A 25,522-nucleotide genomic window follows, 5' to 3' on the forward strand; every position below is an offset into this window, starting at 1 on the left:
AAAGGACATAACCCAGAGGCAAGTCATCACCATCATCGTTGGTGGAGCATAATCATACCTGACAACATTCACCATTCTCTCAATTTTATTTTTCAAAATTAATAAAAAATACATGAAGCTGAGCAAAAAAACAAAACAAAAATGAGATTGATTTTGTGATTTAGAATTTTATTATCAACCTTGCAAGGTCCCGACCGCAAGGAGCAACCCTGTACATATGGCTGAGTACAGAACATGAACAAAGGCAACGACAACTTCTTGGCATCAGTGTGAAACACTCCCAACACAACATGGACCAACACAGTGAACTCTGAACTCAGAACTTTCGACTAAGACAGAGGCATTTGACTGAGAGAAGGGTTTTCGTAAAGGCTTGGAAGGAAAGAGAGAAAAGAACAAATGGAGCAGCACTGGATGCTTGCATACTCTGGGATGTCATGATGAGACAGTGTTTGGCGTTAGCCTGGAGGGTTTGGACTGAGTCCATCAATCACAAGGGAAAAAGGATCAGTAACATTTACAGACGATATTCAACACACATTGTGAGAAAATAACAGACACCACACGGGACATTAATGTAAACAATGTTTATAATTTGGTGACTTGGTAAAATATCCAGCTGGAAATCGACTTGTTCCCTTTTTAATTGTGTCTCACATTCCCTGAGAACCTTATTTTAAAGTCTTGAAATATAAAACACAAGTTGAGCAACTGATGAATATTTAGAACGACCAAAGGAATGAGAACGCACACGGAGGATCTCCCAAGGAATAACGATGAAGATGGTTTGGAATGAGAGCAGGAGGAATTTGGGAGACGTTGCTTTATATTGCGTTGGCTGCTGTGAAGGTGGGCATGAATGAGTGCCATCCACCCAAGAGCAGATTTAATTCACAAAATAATGAGTGAGGAACCATCACCATGAATGGCCAAAAGAGATAAAAGATGCGTGTTGCCTTTCAGCTTAAACCTGAGTGTCTCCTTGTATTAGGAACTTCCTATTGCCAGTATATCTAGATGGACAACATGAGACGGATTATTAATGCTCACACCGTTGCACATTAATGATGGGGATGACAGATTCTCAGTGATGATAAAATGTAGTGTGTGGCATCTTGATTGACAGTTGCTCTATTGGAATATGCATGACCTTGATGCAGAAGTGCCACGACTTCAAGAGTATTCCTTTGTTCATTTCTGCGTACTAACTTGTCGCAATATTAGAACTGTCTCGTCAAACTATGGCTTCAGTCTGATTTATTCATATTACATTGCGAAAACTGAAGTAGTTTTCTGTAAATTACATTTTAAATAGAATTCTCTCGGCATTCAAGTCAATCCTGTTACTTACCATGATATACTCAAGATCCCGACAGACATAAAAGATGAATTAATAGGTCATAATTCACAAATACTACAGCAGTTCAGCAATATTAATGGTACAATATTGCAAAATTAAAGCACCAATATTATATGTGTAAGGCTTATTATACAAGAAGAAAATAGGAATTCTGATTAATACCTCATAAAAAGAGATTCCGTGATTATAAGTTGCTATGAAGTGACCATCACTTTGGTTGATTTGGAACCTTTGTTTCTACTTTTACATCACTCTGTCAGCGTCTCCCGTCGAGGGCACTTAATCCAGCGGCTGTTCATGATGGCACTGCCGCCATGACCGAGGAGTAATTTAACTGGGGATGTATACATTAACCTCTGAAAACCCATAATGGATTATGCGATCAGAAAATGGCAACATAATGACATGATGGCACTCAACTCAAGACTGAATGAGATGTGAAAGTGACACTGTAAAATGACACTCACTCAGTGGAAAAACGATGATCAGAATGTGTCCTGCAGAAATCATTCTCATGCTGTCCATCTTGCTATACAGTAATGATCATCAATTATATGATCAACACATTAGTGTGTGTCTGTGAGACATGTATGAAGAGTTAGGGCGATATGCATATTTGGTCTGTTTTTCTCCTGGTTTGTCTGAGCTAGAAATCAAAGTCCCGTGCTTTTTAGACCCAGAGACTGATTTATTGACCATGAACGCAGTTTAATTTACTGTAAGGCCACTTTTTTTGAGGAGAAACACTGAAGTGTAGGCCAGAGTCCAGCAGAACAGCTGAGTTAACTGGTCTTTTTGCAGATGATCAGAGCAATTCGGTGGACTCTGGTCTAAAGACAAAGATGTTCTCCAACCAATAGGTTCAATATTCAGCATTTTGAATGAGGGGTCATGACATCAGTGATGTGCCACCAGCAAGGTCCATATTGCATAGATACAGTAAAGAGTGATGTCACAGTGGCTCCCCCCACATCTTCCAGGAAAAAAGAGGAGTCTTGACTGAAGGTACTCTGTTGCATTTGACCACTGTGAGATTAGGAAAGAAAATTGCCTTTAGCTGAGGTCAGTGCTGATAAGGGACCCCTGCCAGGGTCAAGGGTCAAGGGTCACAGTGCAATGACAAAGTGTGCAGCAGGTAGTATGCTGCCCTCAGAGCTCTTCCTTCCTCTTCCCCACTTTCTCCTGGTCCCGTCCTCGCAGGTGTCTCATGAATCCGATGAAGCCAGCTTCCTGTGATGAGAATTGCAGTTTTAACAGCCACCACATCAAATTTACTATAAAAAACACACAAGATCACAAAGTTAGTTAAAAAACACAAAAGATCAGACCCAACCATTTATAAAGTTCTCCAATCCTTACAAAATCATAGACAATTGCATTTCACAGTCTTGATGTTGCCAAGTTTAATACATAAATATAAATTATCAAATAAAACATAACATAACATGTAACACATCAAGGAAATGTATGATAGCTCGAAATATATCAGTTCATTGATCTATTTTACCATAAAACAGGGGTGGTGGTTAATTTTCCCAAGGGCCCCATTACCTACCAAAGCCAAAGGAAAGACAGACCGAAGATTCTATTTATATTTTTATGTTATAAAACTGCCGGAAAATGGGGCGGAAAAGTCATGCCATGACATTGTTTGCTTAAAAATGAGTATCAATAAAAGTCCTAAATATGTGAAGATGTTTCTAATATAAGTGGTGAATATCTAAGCATATCTTGGCATATAATTACTACCAAAAAATGAGATATAAACAAATTAAATAAGAAAAAAACAAGATATATACAAGATGTATATGGTCAATATCTTCAATTTCCTAGGAGTTTTCATTAGGAGTTTTGCTCTGATCTCATGAGGGCCAGATAAATACTGGCAAAGGGCTGCATATGGCCCCCTGGCCGCGTTTGACTTAGAAATTTTATTTACTCATGAGGGACAGTTGGCCATTGAAGATGAAAGTATTCCCAAATCACAAGACTTGACCTTGATGCAGTAAACAACATCATGTTCTTGTACAGGGTATCCTTCCAAACTAAAACTCAATTCAAGTTGGTTTCCATCCTGGCATTATCGCCTTCTACATTTTTGCTCAAAATAGTTTAATTTCATATTTTACCTGCTGCAGTTTCGTCAGGCTGCGAACATTTATGCCAGCTTATGTTTACAAAGCTTTTTTGTGATTATAGGTAAATCCAGGAGCTTTAATCCTTTGAATCTAACATTAATGACAAAATCTTATTGTAATTGTAATTGAACTGCTTGTTTTTTTTGTTTAGTTTCAAACCTTTTTTCTTAACTTTATACTGTGAAGAGTTTTATTATCATTATTTTCATTTGATGCATGTCAATTTTCACTCATTTGTAGTACAACACTCTATGATAACATTGATATATTTGGCTATGTTTTTGAAAACACAGCAGGCACATGACACATACCATTCTTATCTAAATGACAGTAAAGTGTACACACCAGTTATTCTTAGGAAGGAAACACTCACCCCACGCTCTCCTTGGTATTTCTCAGCAAACTTTCCATAGTTGTAGTAGTTGAAAGTGGGGTACCCTTCCACTCCCTCCTGCTTGCACAGGTCATGGTTCTGTCCTCGTGTGCAGTCTACAGCAGCATAGGCAATCTGAGGGACAGAGCCAAGATCATAACGAGAAAATGGTCAATTCTTTCTGAAATACTACCACGAAAGACACAATAGCTAGGCGACATTGTGGCATTTTAGTTCATGAACCTCTGATAGGAGACTCCTCTGCTCTGCTCACAGAAATATTGGCAGTGAAAACAATAACTGTAGTTGCCTGAGTTAATGATGCAAGCTAGTGATGTTGCCACAACTCAGATTTGCCAGTCTAGACCAAACAAACACATGAAAAATGACACATTTAGCCATTAAATGCTTTCATGCCAGTTTCTGAAAGCCTGGAAGGATCTCAATTGGAACATACTTGATGAGAGACATCACCAGTTATCAGGCGCAAACATTACAACAAGACTGTCCATGAAAATAATTTTTTATCATCATTTTTACTGAAAAAAAGTACTTCATTAAGTTATTTTCAACACTGGCAACTTCTTTAACGCGTTGAGAAAACTATTCAGAGCATAAGCAGAGCTCTACTTGTGATGTGACTGCATTTTGTTATCAGTTCAATGGAGCCCAATGACATGGCAATCGTTGGCACTCCAGTGAGACATTATTGGACATACTGTGCACCGTATTAATCTAGTAACAACTAGATACATGAACAGGGACACCAAGAATGATTTAAGTGTCAGAATCCCATGTGAAATTCCCGAGCAAGGTGACTGAAGTTTGTTTGCTCCCAAAAAAGCCACCTTGACAGACTCATTGGAAGTCTGCTGGCAGATGAGTCGACTCAGCATCCAAGTGTCTTCATTTGCATGAGGGAAAAAAGACACTTGTTATTCATAATTGGAGCAAGAGGTCTGTCATTTCCCGGTACCACGACGTGCACACCAAGCGGATAATATGTTTTCCTTCGAACGGATTGGCCACATCCACTATACTGTAAGCTTCAGCTGTCAGAGGGGAGCGATTATTGAATGGTGACAAGTCAAGTGTACAGCGTGAGAGAGAGTCACATCTCAGCTGTCGGAACAGACACCCAGAGTGAGCAATGCATTTGTGCAGCAACATTCACGCCTCGCTGTGGCGCCTTGTCAGTAATCGATGCAACATTAATCTTCCTCTAATGGTCTGGTGTACAAGTTGTAGCTGTGACACAACAGCTTTATTGTGCTACCTGCAGAGTGATAGCAGAGCAGAAAACTATAGTGTGCGTTGCTCAGTAAAAGTAACCCTAACTGAAATCCTGATTGTCACACATCTGACATATGTTCATGTCAGCTACAAGGAGAGTACAGGTCATGGACCAACATGAAAACACACTTTTGAATCAAAATACATATCTGAATTAAGATTCCAAAAAAGATCTGCGCCCTCCAGTCACAATTGAGGTCAATTCATGAGTTGAAAACACACAAATATGAAGATGGAAGTGTACATTAACATCTTTTGTCTCAATAACATTTAGACAATAAATGTAAATAATGCAAAGTAGCACATTCTGTCAATTTATAAAGCTCTCTACATTACTGCTAGTTTTCTTTTCTCATAGCTTGTTTTTAGGTTTTCAAATAAAGGGGCTAGCTTTTCTAGATGTCGATGGGACTCAAACACAGCGCCACTGGTGGGATGACAGACGACTGACATGATGAATTGCATTAACACTGGCGTCCTCTGGAGAAACACCCAGTGAAGGACAGAAATCAAAACACTCGAATAACTGCAAAGTAGGAACACACTGCCTTGTTCTGTTGTGGCCGTTGTGGATAATAAATTACTGATCATGAGCAGTGAGGAGGAAAAACATTACTTAAATATAAAATCAATATTACTCCCACTGAACACAGACGTTTTCCTTAGATGGCCTTTATGAGGGTAGAAGATGCTGAAACAATAGACGGACAAATGATGTGCCTACACTCAAGCCTATTCATTAATTATAAAATGTGCTATTGCTATTTGCTATTATCATTATTAATTGTAACTAGCTGTTAGTAATTTAAGTGTATAGCACAGCATCTTTAAACAACAAATAACAGAAGACACTAAGCCCAGTTTTGCAGCAAATTACTGAAATAATACAAGATGATCCCTCTGAAATAATGACTCCTTGAAATTCATGACAGTATAATCATTTATTGGGGATAAATAGTTTTAAATAAATGGACTCTATCAATAAATGGAACACTCACTCCTGGAGCAGAATGAGTCAAGGCATCAAGGTAAATGGTTGTAAACACATTGAAAAAAAAAAAGATTTACTTCATGAGGCATTGAATTACCAAAAATCAAAACAGGTGATCGATGAGTGAGGGCAGTAAAAAGGAAAGGCTCAGCAGCATGCTGCTAGTTAATATTATAAAGCTTTAATGTTATAAAGCACCAGATCTTTCATAGCTAGACGATGGCTAGAGTGAAACCCGTTAGTCCAGGAGGCTAAATGAAAACAAGATGGCGCGGTGAACCATTAATGACTCAAAACACAAGTGGCTGAGTCGTTACAAGGATTTATCTGAATGATCTGAGCAGGGAAAAAAACGGAATAACTGTCACTCTCTAATCAGAAAAATTCAGAATTCAGAATCAAATTTATTGCCATGGTCAGTGGGAATCTCACCAACTAGGAAAGTGCTTCGTAAACTAACGAGAAACAAATTCAAGAGTTTCCAATCTTCAGACCGGGCAGCAGGATCTCTGGGGAGTTCCCAAATCAGAGTGGAGATGCTAATCCTTGTCCTGCCCAATAGATTGCAAATGACTAAGTCACGTCAGAAGGGAGCTCTCTTGTGCACTTGAAACAGACTCGGAATAGCACACACGCACAGCTACCTGGCAGCTTGACAAATAGATCCAGCTTATTTGTATTATGGTGTTTTACATCTCATAGAGCTAGGTGAAACAGGCAATTTTCACCTGGTGGAGCTAGAAACACCAGGATCAACAGTGCAATAAAGAGGACAGTTGGAAGTAGCAAAAGGTGGGAACCAGACAGGAAAGAAACTTGATATCTAACAATATTTTGAGCTCTATACTTATATTGCAGTATATTATTATATGGTGTCTCTTTCTCATGGGTCAGACAGAAATGTTGGTCCTATTCATGCTGAACAGAGCACAGCTGACTAAGTATTATGCATGTATGCATGTTAACACCATCTGACTCTAAGTGCCGTGTTATTCAGTGTGGTGTGCCAACAGTTTTTGGTAACCGTTAACTACACAGCAGCATCAAAGGACAAATCTGGAACACAGCCTTATATCAATGGTAGTAATGTCCTGAATTCAGGGCTCATTCTGACCTCTTTCACAGTCCTCATCCAACAAAATCCAAAACAGCTAAATCAAACCCTAATACTCTTGCGTTCTTTAACAACTTATGACACAACCTCTGATCCATGTACTCACTCGAAGACAGAGCAAGTGAAGCGTGGTAGATAAATCACACTGTGCACATTTGTACGTTATTATATACACACAAACTTATAACAATGAACAATAGGTTCCCAGTCACAGGGAACCGGTTGTTCTTACAACTGGTTGAACAACCGGTTCCCAGTCACAGGGAACCGGTTGTTCATTGTAATGATATATGTGTGATTGACTCTAGACATGAAGAAAAAACACTTACTTTTCGGTCTTCTTTGAAGAGCTCAGCTGCAGTGGTGAAATGTGGGACAGCATTTTTACAATGAGGACACCCTGAAAGAGAATATGTGACTCCATTAACACATTCTCAAGTCATGTGAAACTCCACTGCTATTATTGAATAGAAACTTCCACTGAACAAGTGCACTTTAATGGTTAAGGCACTTCAAAAATGAGTCACTTGGATGACAGTATATTCAATTATTGCTGCCATCTAAAAACCTTATCAATAGACGGCAGTTAAAGAGGCAGCATTGTTCCTAATGATTGCACATCAATATGAAACAAGACACTAACTAATCGTTGATACAAACGGGGACACCTCTGCTCTCACTATATTAGACTATAATATTAGGCATAGTTGAGTCCACTTCTTCTTCAGATTCCGCACATGAAGTTGAGATGAAAGATTTAATGTTTGTTTGTTTGATGTGGGATTGAAGTAGACTTCTATTGCAAATTTTAATACCAACATCTGCAAAGTGGAAAACGATGGCTGTGCTGAAGCATATTAAGAATCAATTCAACGTTAAAAGCTGAATAAGCCTACTGAGTTTTATAACTAGTAGTGCCAACTAGTGGACTTACAGACTTCTCTGTATAGTTCTATCCCAGTCGTATAAATAACCACTGATGTTGAATCTTTAAGCAAAGCAGAGACGTTCCGCCTTGTCCTTTCTTCCAGTGTTGCTGGTTACAGTTCAATGTTGTCATTGGAGTCATGTTGTCAACAGAGTAGTTGGAAGTCGAGTGCGACCCATGCAAAGAGAAGGACCTCCAAAACTTCTGTAAGGGCCAACAATTAACAAGAAACATAATCCATGAGCTCTATTTTTTAAAGTCTGTTCATCATTATGTCTCTCACTGAAGTATGATTTATTTTTTTAACCTCAAAGCAATTTTGCGATTGAGTGCTTGGAGAGGACTTTTGATTTTTGCAATTAGAGATCTTGGAAGAGAACGAGAACGAGACAGAGAGAGCGAGCAAGAGCGAGTGAGGGAGAGAGGCAAACATTCAGACTAGATAAATCTGAATACTGCAGAGCTGCTGCACAGAGAAGCTGGTCATTTCTTTATTGTAAACCGACAGTCACAACTCACATGGGGCATAGAACATGACCAGTGCATGCTTTTTCTTCTTCAGTGCCTCCCGGAAGTCTTCCATTCCAAGATGGCTGACACTGGATGGCTTGTCTTCCCAGGACGCCTCTGGTGGGGGCGGTGCCTGAGGACTGGAGATACAGAGGAGCCAAACATAAGCTTATTCTCCTGAACAGTTAAAGTTGAGGAAAAGGAACGCTCTGGTACTTGGTGCATCACAATAGAATTTCCGCTTACAAATCAGGTCAAAAGGATTGAACTGCTTTAGAAATATTCTGTCACAAGTGTACTTCAGAAACCAGTCCCTCCCCAGTTGTGCCATGCACTTGTAAAACACAGAGCCATAAAAAACTAGTCTGACTTAAAAAGTAAAAGCTGTTGTGCACATTTGTGAAGACAGGTGTGCGACCCAGGGTCAGCAAATTGTGATTGCGTTCACCACAGCGAGAATAATAAACACAGTTCAACACCTTAAAGGCTGATTGGAATATTTCTCTTATTGTGTGAGAGGGCAGGATGAGGTAAGCAAGTGGGCACGCAGGATAAAAAGGAAAAAATAATACCACTTTAGATTTAGTTGGCAGAAAGCCACACATGGACTTTGTTGAAGAGAAACATAAATGGAATGACTCACTTCTGAAGAAACTCTATGATCTTGTCTTTAGTCCGAAGCTGTGGCAGCGTGTACTTCTCCTCGCCGTTTTCAAAGTAGATGACAGTGGGAAAGCCTGAAATCTTGAAGCGCTCGCCAGCTGATTTGTGCACCGTGGCATCCACTGCTGCCAACACACCCGGACTCTGTCGAGTTAGACACATGTACTGATTTCAGTAAGTGAGAATGAGCTGGTTGTACCACAGCCGTGGTGGCAACACCTCTTGCTGATCTATCTGTGTCCAAAAATGGGCAACTAATTTCAAACCTTCAGCCATGGGGAACACTTATGGGTGAGTAACTGCTTGCTCGCATGGCCAGAAGCCGGAAGGGAATAAAATACACAATCGGGCCGAAACAGAGAAGTGGGAGGAATGAGGAAAACAACAGAGTAATCGGACACAAATCCAGACTAGTCTGACTAGCAAGCCTTCAGGTCACTATTAAAATGGTGCGACTAGAGGCCACAGGCAGCCCAAGAGCAATCTCAAATTTGTCCCAGCAGAAAAATGAACAGAACCTGGTGGCAAAAAAACCACTGGAAAACAATACTGGAACATCTCACCCCAAAAGGTTTTGATATCCAAACTCACATTGGGAAGAACATAAAACCAATGTGTCTCCCAAAACCTTTTCAACCTGCAGTCTGACCTCAGCAGTATGTGGAAACCAACAAAATGAATTTAAAACTAATATGCTCTCAGCTTCAGACTCAACTTTATTCACATGTTATTAATTACTGTGCCTTTGATTACTGCTTGGTTGTTTTATCTTTCAGCTCTAACCAAAAATGTATTCGTGTTGTCTTGATTTCATGGGCACTTAAGCGATTTTCTACCTAAATATAGATGACATTTGTTTTATTTGAAATATATTCCGCACATTCCCCTCAGTGAAACGAAAATAAAACTGCATCCTGGTCCCTTCTCTGCATGATGTGATTTCTAACTACAGCAGCTGCAGTCAGTGTCCTTGTGTGTATGTGAGGTGGAACAAACATGTGCTTGAACAAACTACTAGTTCTGAAAGTGTGCACACAAACAACGAACATTTAGCGACTAAAACAACAGCGATGGTTCCAGAAAACCTCGTGATGCATTCAAAACTAGCTCAGCCCAATAAAAGCATGTGTGTATCCTCCTACCTCTGCACCTTTGTTGAGGATTTCAGCTGCTTCATCGTACTCTGGTTTCATCTTCTTACAGTGTCCACACCCTAAATGACAACAAAAACCAAAACATGTCAATAAAGTTACCACAATTGCTATTCTTGGTGCCCCATCACTTGCGTATTATTATCATTCTGATTTAATTATTATGATCATTTTGAGAAAGACAAACTTGCTACAGTCAATCCCAGCTCTTTGGCATGAGAGGTGAAGGACATCATGAAAAGGTTAGACACCTTATAGGGCACTTTGATATACCAACTTTGCTTCCATTTTTTTGGTAAATTATTTTCCCATTGAGGTACAACTTATGACAAAGTTGAGCATCATTGTCAAGTGTCAAAGGTCATCTTATAAACTTTAATGAGACTCGATTACTGAACACATATTTAATGGATATATAAGAAATATTGCGGCATATGCTTCGTCCCAAGTGCAAAGAATTGAAACAAATCACTAAGAGCCTGAGATTAGGCTGTTTCATGGGAGAACGAATGAAGAAAATAAACAGTTGATGTGGTAGTGTATTTGGGAAAAGCAGAAAAAAAACGTTGGTGTCCACATAGCCATAAACAGTAAATCAAGCTTTTAAAGCCCTGGCAAGACTTGAACAAGATATCGGTGCACCCAAGTGAACATCTTCAACAAGCACAAAGATATTGATGGAATTCTTGCACTACTGTGAATCCAGGAGCTGCAATACTATGGTGATTGCAGATAGTGACACTAAAGGGAAGTAGAAATAAAAAGTTAAGAAGGTAGACAAGTGTTTGAAAGCATTCATAGTCACAGTGGTGGCGAATTAAAAAGTTTAATCACCCAACCGCAACTAATATAACTAATTTGTTGCAGTACTTCCTGTGAATCTAAACTACTATCTAAACTACAAAACAAAAAAAACACACTTGTGATTAAGGTTGTTTAAAAAGATCAATACTGAAATGGTACTGAAACTCTGACTCCAAATATGACACTACTTTGCCAATTGTATTGCATCGCAATTGTGTGTCAAAGTGCAAACTCCAAACTCCTGCAACTAAACTTTGCAAAAATGAACAACACAGATTTGACCTCTATGTGAAGCTCTATCATGTCAGGGTAAGGGGGTAACTACTTTAGGAATTCTAATCCAGTAATCTCAATGACTTACTTTGAATAGGCAAATTCATTGGCGCTCACACCCAGCAACATAGAAAGCTTCTTTACCTGTTCCTTATCCGACCACTTTAATTTAACACAGAACAATTCAATGACACATCAATGACAATGCGATGAGTCATATCACTGTGATTTATAGCTTTTGCAATACATCAGGGAGATAAGACATGTGACAAGGCCTGCCCTTTTAACTGCCATATCGCTGCCGTCTGTGATGAGGGAAACCTGTCGGGGCTCAAGAAAAGATAGGAGGGAATTTAAAGAGTGGGATAAATGATTTGTAAAAGGCAAAAGGAGAATGTGTGAAAATAAGAAACATTGTGTGCCTATAAAACTGCTGATAAAAAGAGAGTGAAAATGCAGTCGCCTCACAGCCTGCATTGCAGTAATAATAAAACCAGGAGCAAAGCAGGAAAAAAGGCCTAACAGCAGTGAATATTATGCTGTCTGACTCTCTCAGCATGAAAGTCACCCTGTGGCTACTTGTTGATGTTCATAGAGCAAAGAAAAGAAAACAGCTGGGGCTTCAGTGTGGCCATTTGTCGACTGGAGAACGTAAGTTCTGGAATGGGCCATCAATGAGCCCACTAAGGAAGCAAAGAAAGAAAAGGTCCAGCAGGGTTCTACCCCAAAGGCAGTAAGAGAAGACACATAAGCACCTGCAAATGCTTCAAGCTGCACTATCCATCCTATCTTTGTCAACACAGCCATTTAGAAAGGTTGAGGGTGAACAAAGTGAGTCAAGATGTGCCACTGGTATATTCAATAAAAAATATTTTGTGCATGAAATGGTGCAAAACCCATATTCGCAAACAAATGTTCTTTTGAAAATGTGCTTACGGAATATTTGATGAAACTACAACAAAATTGTAAAACAGTTATATCATGAGAGAAAATTGAGAATAATTTGAACATTTCAAATTATCTACAGATGAAAACTTTTTCACCTCCCTACTCAAACTGGGTCACATATGATGTCTCTAGGTCTCAGGTTTTGCTTACACCAGATAAATGCAAAAGACAAAACTAACCTAAATTCAGGTGGACATTGTAGCACCTCACAAATTGAAACACACTAACGTATATTTAAATATAAGCATAGGTCGGAAAGCAATTTACAGTGACAATACAATGGTGATTTGCAGACTAGATTTAATTGTGCCAATCTGCAAATATGTCACAAATATTAGCATTTTACAAAAAATACTTCACCAAATATAACTGCAGACAATAGGGATGGGCCATATGAGCAAAAAAAAAAAAAAAAAAAAAAAAAAAAAAAAAATATATATATATATATATATATATATATATATATATATATATATATATACAATAAATTTCTGCTTTTTGGCGATAACTATAATTATCACAGTCTCTCTTGAAACGGTTTTATGGAGTTTGTCTCCGTCATCATTTGCTTATCACCTTCACTTGTCTCCAACGTCATCATTTGCTTATCACCTTCACCTTCTTCTACCGCTTATGTTTAAGTATAATAGTTGGACAGATTTCCTTGACGCTATTGAAGAAAAATTACAAATCATGTAAATAAATGTATCACTAAGTCATGCTTTATTCCTGAAATAATTATACAAACTCAAGTCCGTCCTTTTGTTTGTGAAATATTTTCACAATTCTCTCTCCTAAAATGTTTTTTGTTCCATTGGCATGATTGAAGATTTCATTGTTTGTGAGAGTGCTCAGTTATCCGGATCATCACACAGCAAAGGGTTGAGAGGTTGTTTAGTTTCTCCAATGTAAAGGTTGGGACACTCTTGGCTGCATCGGACTGCATAAACCACATTACTCCTTCTGTGGTGAGGCGAATGGCCCAACACAGGAGAGCTTATACCTCAGCAGTCCATTTACATCTTGAGGACAAGAAACACTCTTTTGAAGACAACAATGAAGACTGCTGGTTTGAAAGAGGAGCAAAAAGGCTATTTTTGTCAAACAGGAAAATCCCTCTCTGAAAGAGGACTGGGACACCATCTTTCATCCTTCTACGATGCTGTGATAGACACACTCCCCTAGGCAAATTATCCGCAGGTCTGGGCCTGAACAGGTCCTTTCCACCTGGGCTACGATCATCATTTGCATTAATTGCCCATTAATACCCATCTCCAATGGGCGGGGACCCATAAACACATCCGCTTGAGCATGATGCTGACCCTTTCTCACCCTTCACATTGGATTGGTTCAACTTCTGTCCATTAACACCTTTGGCCATCAACTGGCCTGATATAAGCCTGAACTCCAACCCAGCTCATTAGAGCTGATGAAGCCTTCTGGATAGGAGGTGAAATTTTTCTTGGACTATTATTAGACCGTTTGACTTGATTCAAACCTTTGCTGAAGATTTCATTCATACTCAGGTCGTAGCATTAGTGCTCCCTTTGATTGCGTGTCCGCGATCAGTGAACCCTAGTGGGGGACGCAGAAGAGGATGCCGCTGCCAATACCAGAGGGGACGTCCGTTGAATGTCCAACTATTTTCACTGCAGTGTTTTCAGGGGCGCCAGTTGTGTTGATAAGAACCAAGGCACACAACCGCTTCAGAAAACGTATTAGGGCCACTCAAACGAATAAAACAAACACAGATCCAGTGACACAGAATCGACCAATGTCTATTATTTAAAAATAAGTTCTAAACTACGATCGTGAACCGAAGTTCACCAAACTCTCCACACCTGTCACACAACAGTGTTGGCTGTCAAACGACCCGGAGATGGAAAGCATGGCGCGCCATCATGATCTCATCACTTCATGTTAAAAATTACAAGCAATAAAAGTATTTGACACATATTTACACTAGGCTACAGTGGTATGTCCTCGCTGTGTGACCAGCATTTCAGTACTCTTTCAGCAGTCAATACATACTCGCCATAATATCTCCATCCTGCATTTGCCACTTGTATTGGTAGCAGTCAATACATATCAGTTTCGCAATTGCTCATGCATCAATGGTTGACCTGACATGTGTGCGAGGTTGCTGCTGAAGCAGTGTCTCCTTGTGTGCCTTCTTTTGACTCACATGAGAACTAGCCAACTCTCTTGGGAAGTTCAAACCAGCAAGTCCACCCCTCGCTATGCACACCGGTGCATACCTTATGAACAACATGAGCATTGAGCATCGCCATGCCAATCATGCTGTGGAAGACAGCAACAGGCCGTCTCTGTGTTCCTGCATGCACGCTGTACTCCTGCATCTGGTTGATCGCATCCACGCCACACATTGTGGAGTTGTATTGTGTGACAGTGTGGTCTCCTCAGTCTCAACCACAGTGTGCATACTGCTGAGATTGTAGACCGTCTTTTTCCGTTTCGGGCATATACTGTCAGCATTGCTCCAGTGGTGGAAAACACTCAAGATGTGAATTCAGAGAGGTCCTTCCTTCTAGCTGACAGAGGAATTTCCCAGCGAATCTTATTGACTGTGCCGAGGATGGCGGCTTTCCGGCTAAGCAGTCATTGTGCAAGGGACAGCAGCGTAAAAAAAATACTCTGTGTTACTCCGACCATAGCAATAAAGCTGATTCTTATTGCAGTTCTGCCTTTATCCATGAATGGCCCAACAGCCTCATCACTACACTCTTTCCACTTGGATGACTGGGGTTCTTAACAAAAAATGGGAGGACACTGCAAATGTACTTTGATCGCAAGCCACCCAAAACTTGACGCCAAACTTGTCAAATTTCGTTGCAATGCACTGCACGAAGAAGCAGCGAGTCTTAGACGGGAAAAGCTATTCATTAATAGTGATGTGTCGACCAAGGCTGTTCAATGATGAGATGCAATTCTGGACAAAAGATTGAAATTGCAGCAAACTTATCGGTCTCCACTTGCTCACGGCCACTGTCATCAAAGCATGTGATGTTTTGAAAGCGGATTCGAGCAATAGTAGCAATGATCTGAGGTTTTCCCAGGTGTCTTCCCTGGTGTGCAGAGCAGCTGTCCCGCAATGATGGAACCTTGTTCACCCCCCACAAGACAATGATCCCAATAAATGCCATTAGTTGTGGGAGGTCAATGAACCAATCCACTTGCTCCTTTTGCCGCGCATGCTGAATGGTCCATTCTTGAATACCATGAAGCGTTTCAATGGTTATAAAACAGAGGAAGTCCAAGTTCTTCTGGCCTTAGCCGTAGGATCTCCATCTGTGGCATATGGTTCAGAGGATTTGTATTGGTCAAGATCAGGTCCAATGCCTGTGTTGTTACCGGCCGCTGCATTTTGCTTCCTTCTTTTTGTTGACGGTGAAACCGGCAACTAATTATCCCCTTGAGCACAAAAGGCTGCATGCAAATTTGCAACCTTTAGCCCACTATCACCACCATCACATCACCACTGCCACCAAATTTACCAGAGGTTACCAGGTAAGCAGGAGGAGCTGAGGTTCTATGTGTTTTTATGGACAAGTGCAATGTTTATAATTTCTTTTGTTGCTTACACAAGAGTGAAACTGGCAGATTTTATTTTTTTAGTGGTGGGACACATTTCATTTTTAAATCAAAACATTGGCTTTTGTAATTGATCAACATTAATCACATTTTAATCATGTTTTTATTAAGTGGTTTTATTTGTTAGAAGTATATTTCAGTGCTTATTTTGCATTCTTCTAATCTATGCACTACAACTTGTACGTACTGTTTTTATTTGTCTACAGCACTTTTAGCTGAAAGTCAGGTGCAAAATGTTAAAATTCACAGAAGTATGAAGTGCGCTTTGGATTTCTTTTCATTGTATTTTTTGGCTAAACAATAAGTGCTGCATGTTGTTTTTTTTGTTTTTGTTTGCACAAACATTAAGGTGGATTATATTGCTTCTATCCATTTTCGTGATTTGCACGCAGCTGTATTGCAGAGAAGATAAACATTTTGTATCTCATTCTAAATTTCAATTGTAACATTGCATTGCAAAAACACCCCACTGAAAGACCGATGAAAATACAGACTTGCACATTGATTGGTCAGGTAGGTCATTCTGAATGTCTTTTGAATGGTTGATGGATGCATTCCTCAGGCAATGGTTGCATTTACAAATGAAGAAGTCCCCTTCTCCGGGACTTTAGGGGGGCTGTCAAAATTCCTGGGACTTCTAGTGTCAAATGTGGTTTAGTCTTGTGAATTTCATTGCAATTAATAAATGCTAATCCTGATGACGCACCAACATGGTGCATGATGTGGTCTGTTCCCATAATTCTACAGACAACTTTTACTGCAAGAAATACAGCGCACACAGGTCAAAGGAGAATGTGCAGTCATCTTTGCATCAATCACTGCAGCTGCACGCACCAGTAATTTGAGCACGTCTGGACTTCTGCTTCTACTTACAGGGGGCGTAGAACATGACCAGGACTGAGGGATGTTCCTGTAAGAAGCTGTCGAAGGACTCATCCGTCAGGTGGTAGACGGGTGAGTCTGTTTCTGACCAGGGCACCTCGGGTGTTTGTGGCTTTGCCGGCTGGGGGCTAATCAAGGAAACAAAAACACAACACAACAGAGGTGACGGATTACAAAAAATGTCAGATTCCAGATTGAGCATAATAGCACACAGATGGGGGTTCGCCTCATCCAAAATGTCCTGTCACACATCTGGACTGAAGCAACTCCACCCTGATGACATCACAGTATTGTGTTGCCAATAATTGGCTCACGCTCCCAAGACAGCAAGCAAGCACAAAAATCAAAATACTGAGACAGACTTCAGCTTTTTGCTTGGCTTCTTGCTGCTGTGGCTGTCAGGCCAGCCTGCGACTCCGGAGATTGCCTGTATTAACATTTAAACAGGACAAGCGTGAGATGTATGTGTTCCATAAAAAAGTCTTTATCTGAAATCCAACAAGAAAAAAAAACTAGGCAGAGACCCTGATGAAAGCAGACACTCCCAACTAGCGTTCACAGCACAGAGGACACATTTTCTAGGCAGTAAAATGTTTGCCGGAAAGTAGGTTAAATGCTGATCAGCAAACGGTGGAACAATTACATTTGGACACTACGAAATTGAAAAAGTAGATATACACTGCAATTACTCGAGAGCCAAAACTGGTATGGATGTTGTAGGATAACACAGTGACTATAGTTTTATCTTAAAGGAGCTATGTGAACCAGAACTCATCCAGAAATGTGACGCCGCTTAGTAGCTCATGCAGTATACTGTATGAAAAATAAATCTTAGGATCACCTCAGCTCAGTTACATTGCAACATGCCTTTGGGGGTAGATGCCAGTTGAGGATGTGCAGATATTGTCATACACTGGGTTTAAAGAGTCGTGGTTGACAAATGATCTCATACAGGCAGTGCATCCAAAGACAAATTAAGTCGGAAAAAAAGTCAACATCATTGACTGAACAGAATGGGGAAGAAAATAAAATGAGAGCCATATTGAGGTGGTCGAAAGTTGACAGTTGGGGGTTGAGAAAGATAAATGAGACACTTGAAAAGGTGAAGATTGAAAGCCTGGTGAAGCTAGTCAGTGAAATGCAACACTTGCATTTGAAGGTTATCACACAATAAATTAACTCAAAATCTATTCAAAGTATAGACATGAAAATGGCTTTTAAAGATCAATGGTTTTGGACTAAATAAGAGGTTGTTTTGTTGAGAAATAAAGAAAAGTGGAAAAAAAATAAAACTTCAAATACATAAGACACCTAGGATACAAAAATATTTTCCACTGAACATCAGAGGATGAAATAACCCAATTGTTTGAGCGTGCATGACTATGCACTATTACAAGGGTTGTTGCTGGTTCCACTATGGCACTGGTTTTAGCACCCTCTTGTCAAACTAAAGCATGGGTGCCCTGACTTTTAAATATGCGAGAAGATGTGACTCACTTCTGACAAGCTTTGAAAACTGGGTTCAACATCGAGACTGGTGACGAAAATGAAATCAGGTTGCGCATCATGGCGACATTTTAGACTCATCACATCAGAATGAACAGGCATTTTGTTGACATGAAGGTGATTAAATGTGTTGTTTTTGCACCAGTCAGTTCCACCTTAAGAATTTACTCAATTCACTGGAGTCCCCACATCTCTGGTGACCGACCAGTAGATTGTGATTGACATAACGGGCACCCCTGAACTAGAGTATTAAATATATTGGGTGTCCACGATATGGTCTCTATAAAAACAAATGCACCCCCTGTTTACATTTTTAAAAATGATCAACAGTGTTCTAAATGAATGTTAATGTACTTAAGCCAAACAAACACAGTAAATGGTTCAAGTCTTTAACACAATCCAGCTGCATTTCTGTAGTAAACTGTAGCATTACATAGATATTTCTTTACAGATGTGCAGTGCCATTATAACCTTCATAAATCACTATACAAAATAGCATAAGCCAGAATCCTCATCAACTGCCTTAGTAATACATTTCTTAAATGGTGAAGAGACGTCACAAACAACCTGTGCTTCGATATTGTTGTAGAAGAAAATGTTCATAGCACAGATACGATTATTCATCTACAATTGGGAGGTCAAGTTGAACTTACTCTTTCATCCAGTTAATGATGTCTTTGGATGTGGCTCCATAGTTTTCATAGTGGTGCAGAAATTTCCCCTTCCTACAATATTAATAAAGACATCAAAATCAATCAGTAGATCCAAACATTACAACCCAACCAAAAGTACGTTACAACATACTTTTGGTGTAAAAGTACAACAATCACAGTTTAATCACATGTTTAAATCACAAGCAGAATTGTAGTTATAGTACCTACTAGATATATGTCAGCAGACTAAATGGAGCTACCAGTATTAAATATTTCTTAGGAACATCTCCATACTTTTATATGACAGCTTGGTGAGGAAAGGCCAATCTGCTTTCCACAAGTCAGGTCGAGGAAAAAAGCTGACTTGCCACTGGTTGTTGCAAAACATTAGAAAAAGTGCCAAATGTCAATGAAAAGCCCCTTTTATTTAATGACTTTCATAATGTCGGTTATATGTCTTTTCATATTTGAAGTACAACAGACAGCTGGGACAAACTAGAAAAGAGTGGCATTGTTAAGACATTTTTTGCAGGCAGAGCGGAAATGGCTTACACTGCTGGAATAACGGCAGGGTGTGTTACTGGGGTTGGTAATAGGCTTTCTCCCTTAGAGTTACAGGTACTGAACTTGCAACAGTGAGACAACCCCAACAGAGTCAATACTGATTTAAGCCAACGCATTCACAGTTGTTTATCATTACTGAAAGAAGCAGACTAGGCTGGTCATTAGCATTGATGGGCAGGCAACAATGGATAAGCTTTCAACAACACACAGAGGAGGATTTAAGATCACAAGAATGAAGTGCACACAGACCAGAGAAGCACTTGATTAGTCCTGGCATAATTAGACGTCCAGACTGGAGGGTACAGGAGCTAAATTCTAAATATGGTTGATAAAGCTGCTGACATAAGAACAAGGAAGTCAGACAATAGAACACTAGCCCCCATAAGTCACTCTCTCTCCCTGTGACATTACGGCCGTTTATCAAGAAAGATTACTCATATATACTTTATGACATTCAGATAATATTACGCATTTTAACTGGGTGCAGTGATGCCATTCACAGTCCACACAAGAACAAGCAGCTGTACATAGCATCTACTTTCTCATCATCAGGACAGAATGTCCAGGATGTAGATGAAGGTGTATGGCAGGTTAGACCATAACAGGTTATTGGAAGGAGCTAATAAAGCAAAGGCTGAGGTCTGTACGCTTGCCTCCCTCAGGTATTTAAACTATCACATTTGTCTTCTGACAACTCTACAGCAGGCGCTTGAAGACATATATAACAGGTGACAAACTGAATCCCAAAAGGGCAGTATGGGTGCAGGTTTTCAGTCCAGCCGATCAGGAACGCACACATCCACCAATCAGGTGTCTGAAGGCTGTTTGTCAGTCTGGTGTTGCTTCAGCTGACACCTGATTGGTTAACCTACATGTGCTTGCAAGGTTGGAAGAAAAGTCTGCACCCACACAGCCTTTTTGCCATTCAGTTGGACACTCCTGATTTAAACGAAAAAACTGCTTTATTAGAGGCATCAACTACATAAGTTAGGTTATTGAAACAAGTTCCTTCCGTCCTCCTCCACACCAGTATGCTGTGAATCCTGAACACAACCTTTCCCATCTTCAAAGCCTTGAGCAAAAGTGCCCGCTTGTGTTAAACAGGCCTGGATCTCCACATCCATTTTAAGTGGCTCCATTCTGATGTCCTAAGCCATGGAAGAAAGGCCTTCGCCTGAAGTGAGACAGATGAGAGGCTTCCACTTACTCAAAGTAGCAGAAGGTGGGGTAGCCTTTGACGTTGTACTCCTGCTTCAGGCCGTCAAACTCAGCAGGGTGCACGTTCATCCCTGCCAACACCTTGAAATTAGAAAGTGTAACATGAGTCATGGGCTGACAGGGAGCGGAAGTGAGAGTGACTGGAAGAAGAATGGACATCAAAAACCTGTTTGTCTCCATCAGAGTTCCTGCTAAACTTAAAAAGGATGGATGGTGACTTTCAAGCACAGTAACAGCTAGCTTAGTGAAGGTTGATCTGCATTGTAAATCAGCCCCACAATTGAGAAAAAGCACGAGTATTAATCAGAATCAGAAAAAGATTCATTGCCAATGTCTGAAAACAAGGAAAACCATAAAATAAAATAATTACAAATATAAAATAAATGAATACAAATAAATGAATTAATACAAATAAACAATGATAATAGAAGTAATTAGGATAATAGAAGTAATAAGGGCTGTTCACGAATTGATCAGTTTGACGGCAGAGGGGAAAAAGCTATTCTTGTGACGGGAGGGTCTGGTCTGGATTGACTGTAGCCTCAAGCCAGAAGGAAGAGGGACAAACAGTCCATGACCAGGAAGAGAAGGGTCGGCTCTGATTCGACCTGCACGTCTCTGGGCCCTGTAGACATACAGGTCCTGAAGAGGTGGTAGTCCGCAACGATCACCTTCTCAGCAGAATGCACAATGTGCTGTACTCTGGCCTTAGAGGTGGTGCTGCTGCACCAGACGGTGATAGAGAAGGTGAGGATACATGATGATGGTGGTGGTGTAGAACGGCACCAACATCTTAGTTGGCAGTCGTAGTTTCCTCAGCTGCCGCGAGAAGAACATTCTCTTGGCTGGCTCCCTATTAAAGGTCCTTTGTGATGCTGGTTATCAGGAATCTGAAGAAGTCCACAATGGAAATGGGTGACTCAGACATCATGAGGGGGGGATGGAGGAACTGTGACTGTCCTGAAGTCCACGATCATCTCCACTGTCTCCTGCGTGTTAAGCTCCAAGTTGTTGTGGCTGCACCAGGACACCAGCCGGTCCACCTCCCTCCTGTAAGCTGACTCATCTCCGTCTGAGATGAGCCTAATGATGGTGGTGTCATTAGCAAACATCATCATCTTAAGGGACCGGTGCCTGGGGGTGACGCTGTTCATCTACAGAAAGAAGAGCCATGGAGCGAGTACACAGCCCTGAGGAGACCCGATGTTGAGGGTCCGAGTGTCCGAGACTGTTGACCCCAGCCACACACTGGCTCGGGCCAGTCAGGAAGTTCGTAATCCACCTGCAGCAGGAGTCAGGCACATTGAGCTGACAAAGCTTGTCTTGAAGCAGGGCCGGGAGAATCATATTGAAAGCAGAGCTGAAATCCACAAATATGATCCTAGTAAAGGTGCCTATGGAGTCCAGGTTCACCAAGGTCAGTACCACCGATTTATAGTTATTAAGTCCTGCGATCCTTGGTTTCTTTTGGGCAGGAACAGTAGTGGAGGAATTAAAGCAGGATGGAACATGACAGGACACCACTTCTACTCAAACACAGCAATGTTCCTCTGATGCACCTCTTGATCCAAAACAATGTTTTCCCACTGGGTGCAAATGAAACATCCATGTAGTAGCTCTCAACAGGATCAGAATTCAACAGCGGTATTTAATGCATCGGGAGACCTGCAATGGTCCAACAGATATTTAGCAGGCAACTGTCAGTCACAACGACTTTGTGGCGGTCTACTGTTATCTCTCTATCTATTGTAGATCATGGGTCTGCACATGGACCCTAACTTGTCTTTGATTACAAATTCACATCAACAGAAATCTTCTGGAGGTCATAGACACATTATTTTAAGATGTGAGGAGCTTGCGTGCTGGTTCGAGCCATGTGGAAAAACTCGACATATCCATCAGAGAACCTCGGAAGTCGACGCCGCTAAAACATCTAAGGGTAACAATATCTTAACTAAAGAGAAGCCCCTAATGAAATTCTAAAGTTAGTCTGATTACTTCATTTAAAATCGAGCTGATTTATTAAAAAACCCGCTCCACTTTAGTTTTGAGATTATTTTAATGCTTATTAAACTTATTACATCGAGGACCGTGACGTTGCCCGGCATGGCGCAGCCGGGGCCCCACCCTGGAGCCAGGCCTGGGGTTGGGGCTCGAATGCGAGTGCCTGGTGGCCGGGCCTCTGCCCATGGGGCCCGGCCGGGCCAAGCCCGAACGAATGACATGGGCCGTCCCTCCTGCGGACCCACCACCCACAGAGGGAGTCATAGGGGTCGGGTGCAAAGAGAACTAGGTAGCAGTCGAGGCCGGGGGGCCCGACGACCTGGTTCGTGTGGACATTCTCTGGCTCTTGGGACATGGAATGTCACTTCGCTGGGGGGGAAAGAGCCTGAGCTTGTGCAGGAGGTTGAGAGGTACCGGCTAGATATAGTCGGGCTCTCCTCCACGCACAGCCTGGGCTCTGGAACCCAACTCCTTGAGAAAGGCTGGACCCTCTACTTCTCTGGAGTTGTCCGCGGGGAGAGGCGGCGGGCTGGCGTGGGCTTGCTCATAGCCCCGCAGCTCTGCAGCTTCGTGTTGGGGTTTACCCCGGTGAACGAGAGGGTCGCGTCCCTACGCCTACGGGTTGGGGACAGGTGTCTCACAGCGGTTGCGGCTTACGGGCCGAACAGCAGTGTAGACTACCCGGCTTTCTTGGAGTCACTGGGAGGGGTACTCGACAGTGCCCCAACCGGGGACTCCATTGTTCTACTGGGAGACTTCAACGCCCACGTGGGCAATGACAGCAAGACTTGGAGGGGCGTGATTGGGAAGAACGGCCTACCCGATCTGAACCTGAGCGGTGTTCTATTACTGGACTTCTGTGCCACCCACAGTTTGTCCATAACGAACACCATGTTTGAGCACAAGGGTGTCCATAAGTGCTCATGGCACCAGGACACCCTTGGCCGGAGGTCTATGATAGACTTTGTGATCGTGTCATCTGACCTTCGGCCACGTGTCTCGGACACTCGGGTGAAGAGAGGGGCAGAGCTGTCAACCGATCACCACCTGGTGGTGAGTGCGATCCGCTGGCAGGGGAGGAAGCCGGTCAGACCGGGCAGGCCCAAACGTATTGTGAGGGTCTGCTGGGAACGCCTGGCGGAACCCACTGTCAGTGGGGTCTTTAACTCCCACCTTCGGGAGAGTTTCTCCCAGATCCCGAGGGAGGTAGGTGACATGGAGTCTGAGTGGTCCATGTTCTCCTCCTCCATTGTCAGTGCGGCTGCACGCAGTTGTGGTCGCAAGGTCTCCGGTGCCTGTCGCGGCGGCAATCCCCGAACCCGGTGGTGGACACCGAAAGTAAGGGATGCCGTCAGGCTGAAGAAGGAGTCCTATCGGGTCTTGATGGCCTGTGGGACTCCTGAGGCAGCTGACGTGTACCGGCAGGCCAGGCGTGCCGCTTCCCGTGCAGTCTTGGAGGCAAAAACTCGGGTCTGGGATGAGTTCGGAGAGGCCATGGAGGAGGACTATTGGTCGGCCTCGAAGAAATTCTGGCAAACCGTCCGTCGCCTCAGAAGGGGGAAGCAGTGCCTCACCAGTGCTGTTTACAGCGAGGGTGGGAGACTGCTGACCTCGACTGGTGATGTTGTCGGGCGGTGGAAAGAATACTTCGAGGGTCTCCTCAATCCCGTCGTCACGTCTTCCACTCAGGAAGCGGGGACTGAGGACTCGGATGGCTCTCTCATCACCCGGGCCGAAGTCACCGAGGTTGTTCGTAAGCTCCTCGGTGGTAGGGCCCCGGGAGTGGATGAGATCCGTCCGGAGTATCTGAAATCCCTGGATGTTGTAGGGCTGTCGTGGCTGACACGTCTCTGCAACATCGCGTGGCAGTCGAGGACAGTGCCTCTGGATTGGCAGACCGGGGTGGTGGTCCCCCTGTTTAAGAAGGGGGACCGGAGGGTGTGTTCCAACTATAGGGGGATCACACTCCTCAGCCTCCCTGGAAAGGTCTATTCCAGGGTACTAGAGAGGAGACTTCGGCCAATAGTCGAACCTCAGATCCAGGAGGAACAGTGTGGTTTTCGTCCCAGTCGTGGAACACTGGACCAGCTCTATACCCTCCACCGGGTACTCGAGGGTTCATGGGAGTTCGCCCAACCAGTCCACATGTGCTTTGTGGACTTGGAGAAGGCGTTCGACCGTGTCCCTCGCGATGTCCTGTGGGGGGTGCTCCGGGAATATGGGGTGCGGGACCCTCTGCTAGGGGCTGTCCGCTCCTTGTATGACCGGAGCAGGAGCATGGTTCGCATTGCCGGCAGGAAATCAGACCTGTTCCCGGTGCATGTTGGTCTCCGCCAGGGCTGCCCTTTGTCACCGGTTCTGTTCATCACTTTTATGGACAGAATTTCTAGGCGTAGCCAGGGGTCGGAGGGGATCCGGTTCGGGGACCACAGAATTTCATCTCTGCTATTTGCGGACGATGTTGTTCTGCTGGCCTCATCGGACCGGGACCTTCAGCATGCGCTGGGTCGGTTTGCAGCCGAGTGTGAAGCGGCCGG

General features: G+C 42.4%; 1 protein-coding gene across 1 annotated transcript in view; it reads right to left on the reverse strand.

The window, feature by feature from the left end:
• Positions 1-161: 161 nt before the first annotated feature.
• Positions 162-25,522, reverse strand: part of pdia5 (protein disulfide isomerase family A, member 5) — a 63,996-nt gene continuing 38,635 nt past the window's right edge. The window contains exons 9-17 of the mRNA XM_053877071.1: positions 20,971-21,062; positions 19,200-19,271; positions 17,032-17,168; positions 10,513-10,583; positions 9,351-9,514; positions 8,717-8,847; positions 7,599-7,669; positions 3,872-4,006; positions 162-2,590 (exon numbers count right to left, since the gene is read on the reverse strand). Of these exons, the coding sequence (XP_053733046.1) occupies positions 2,510-2,590; positions 3,872-4,006; positions 7,599-7,669; positions 8,717-8,847; positions 9,351-9,514; positions 10,513-10,583; positions 17,032-17,168; positions 19,200-19,271; positions 20,971-21,062 (954 nt within the window). The 3' untranslated portion in view covers positions 162-2,509. The remainder of the gene's footprint in view (positions 2,591-3,871; positions 4,007-7,598; positions 7,670-8,716; positions 8,848-9,350; positions 9,515-10,512; positions 10,584-17,031; positions 17,169-19,199; positions 19,272-20,970; positions 21,063-25,522) is intronic.

The sequence above is a fragment of the Synchiropus splendidus genome, chromosome 10 (genome assembly GCF_027744825.2).
Source record: "Synchiropus splendidus isolate RoL2022-P1 chromosome 10, RoL_Sspl_1.0, whole genome shotgun sequence".
Lineage (NCBI taxonomy): Eukaryota > Metazoa > Chordata > Actinopteri > Syngnathiformes > Callionymidae > Synchiropus > Synchiropus splendidus.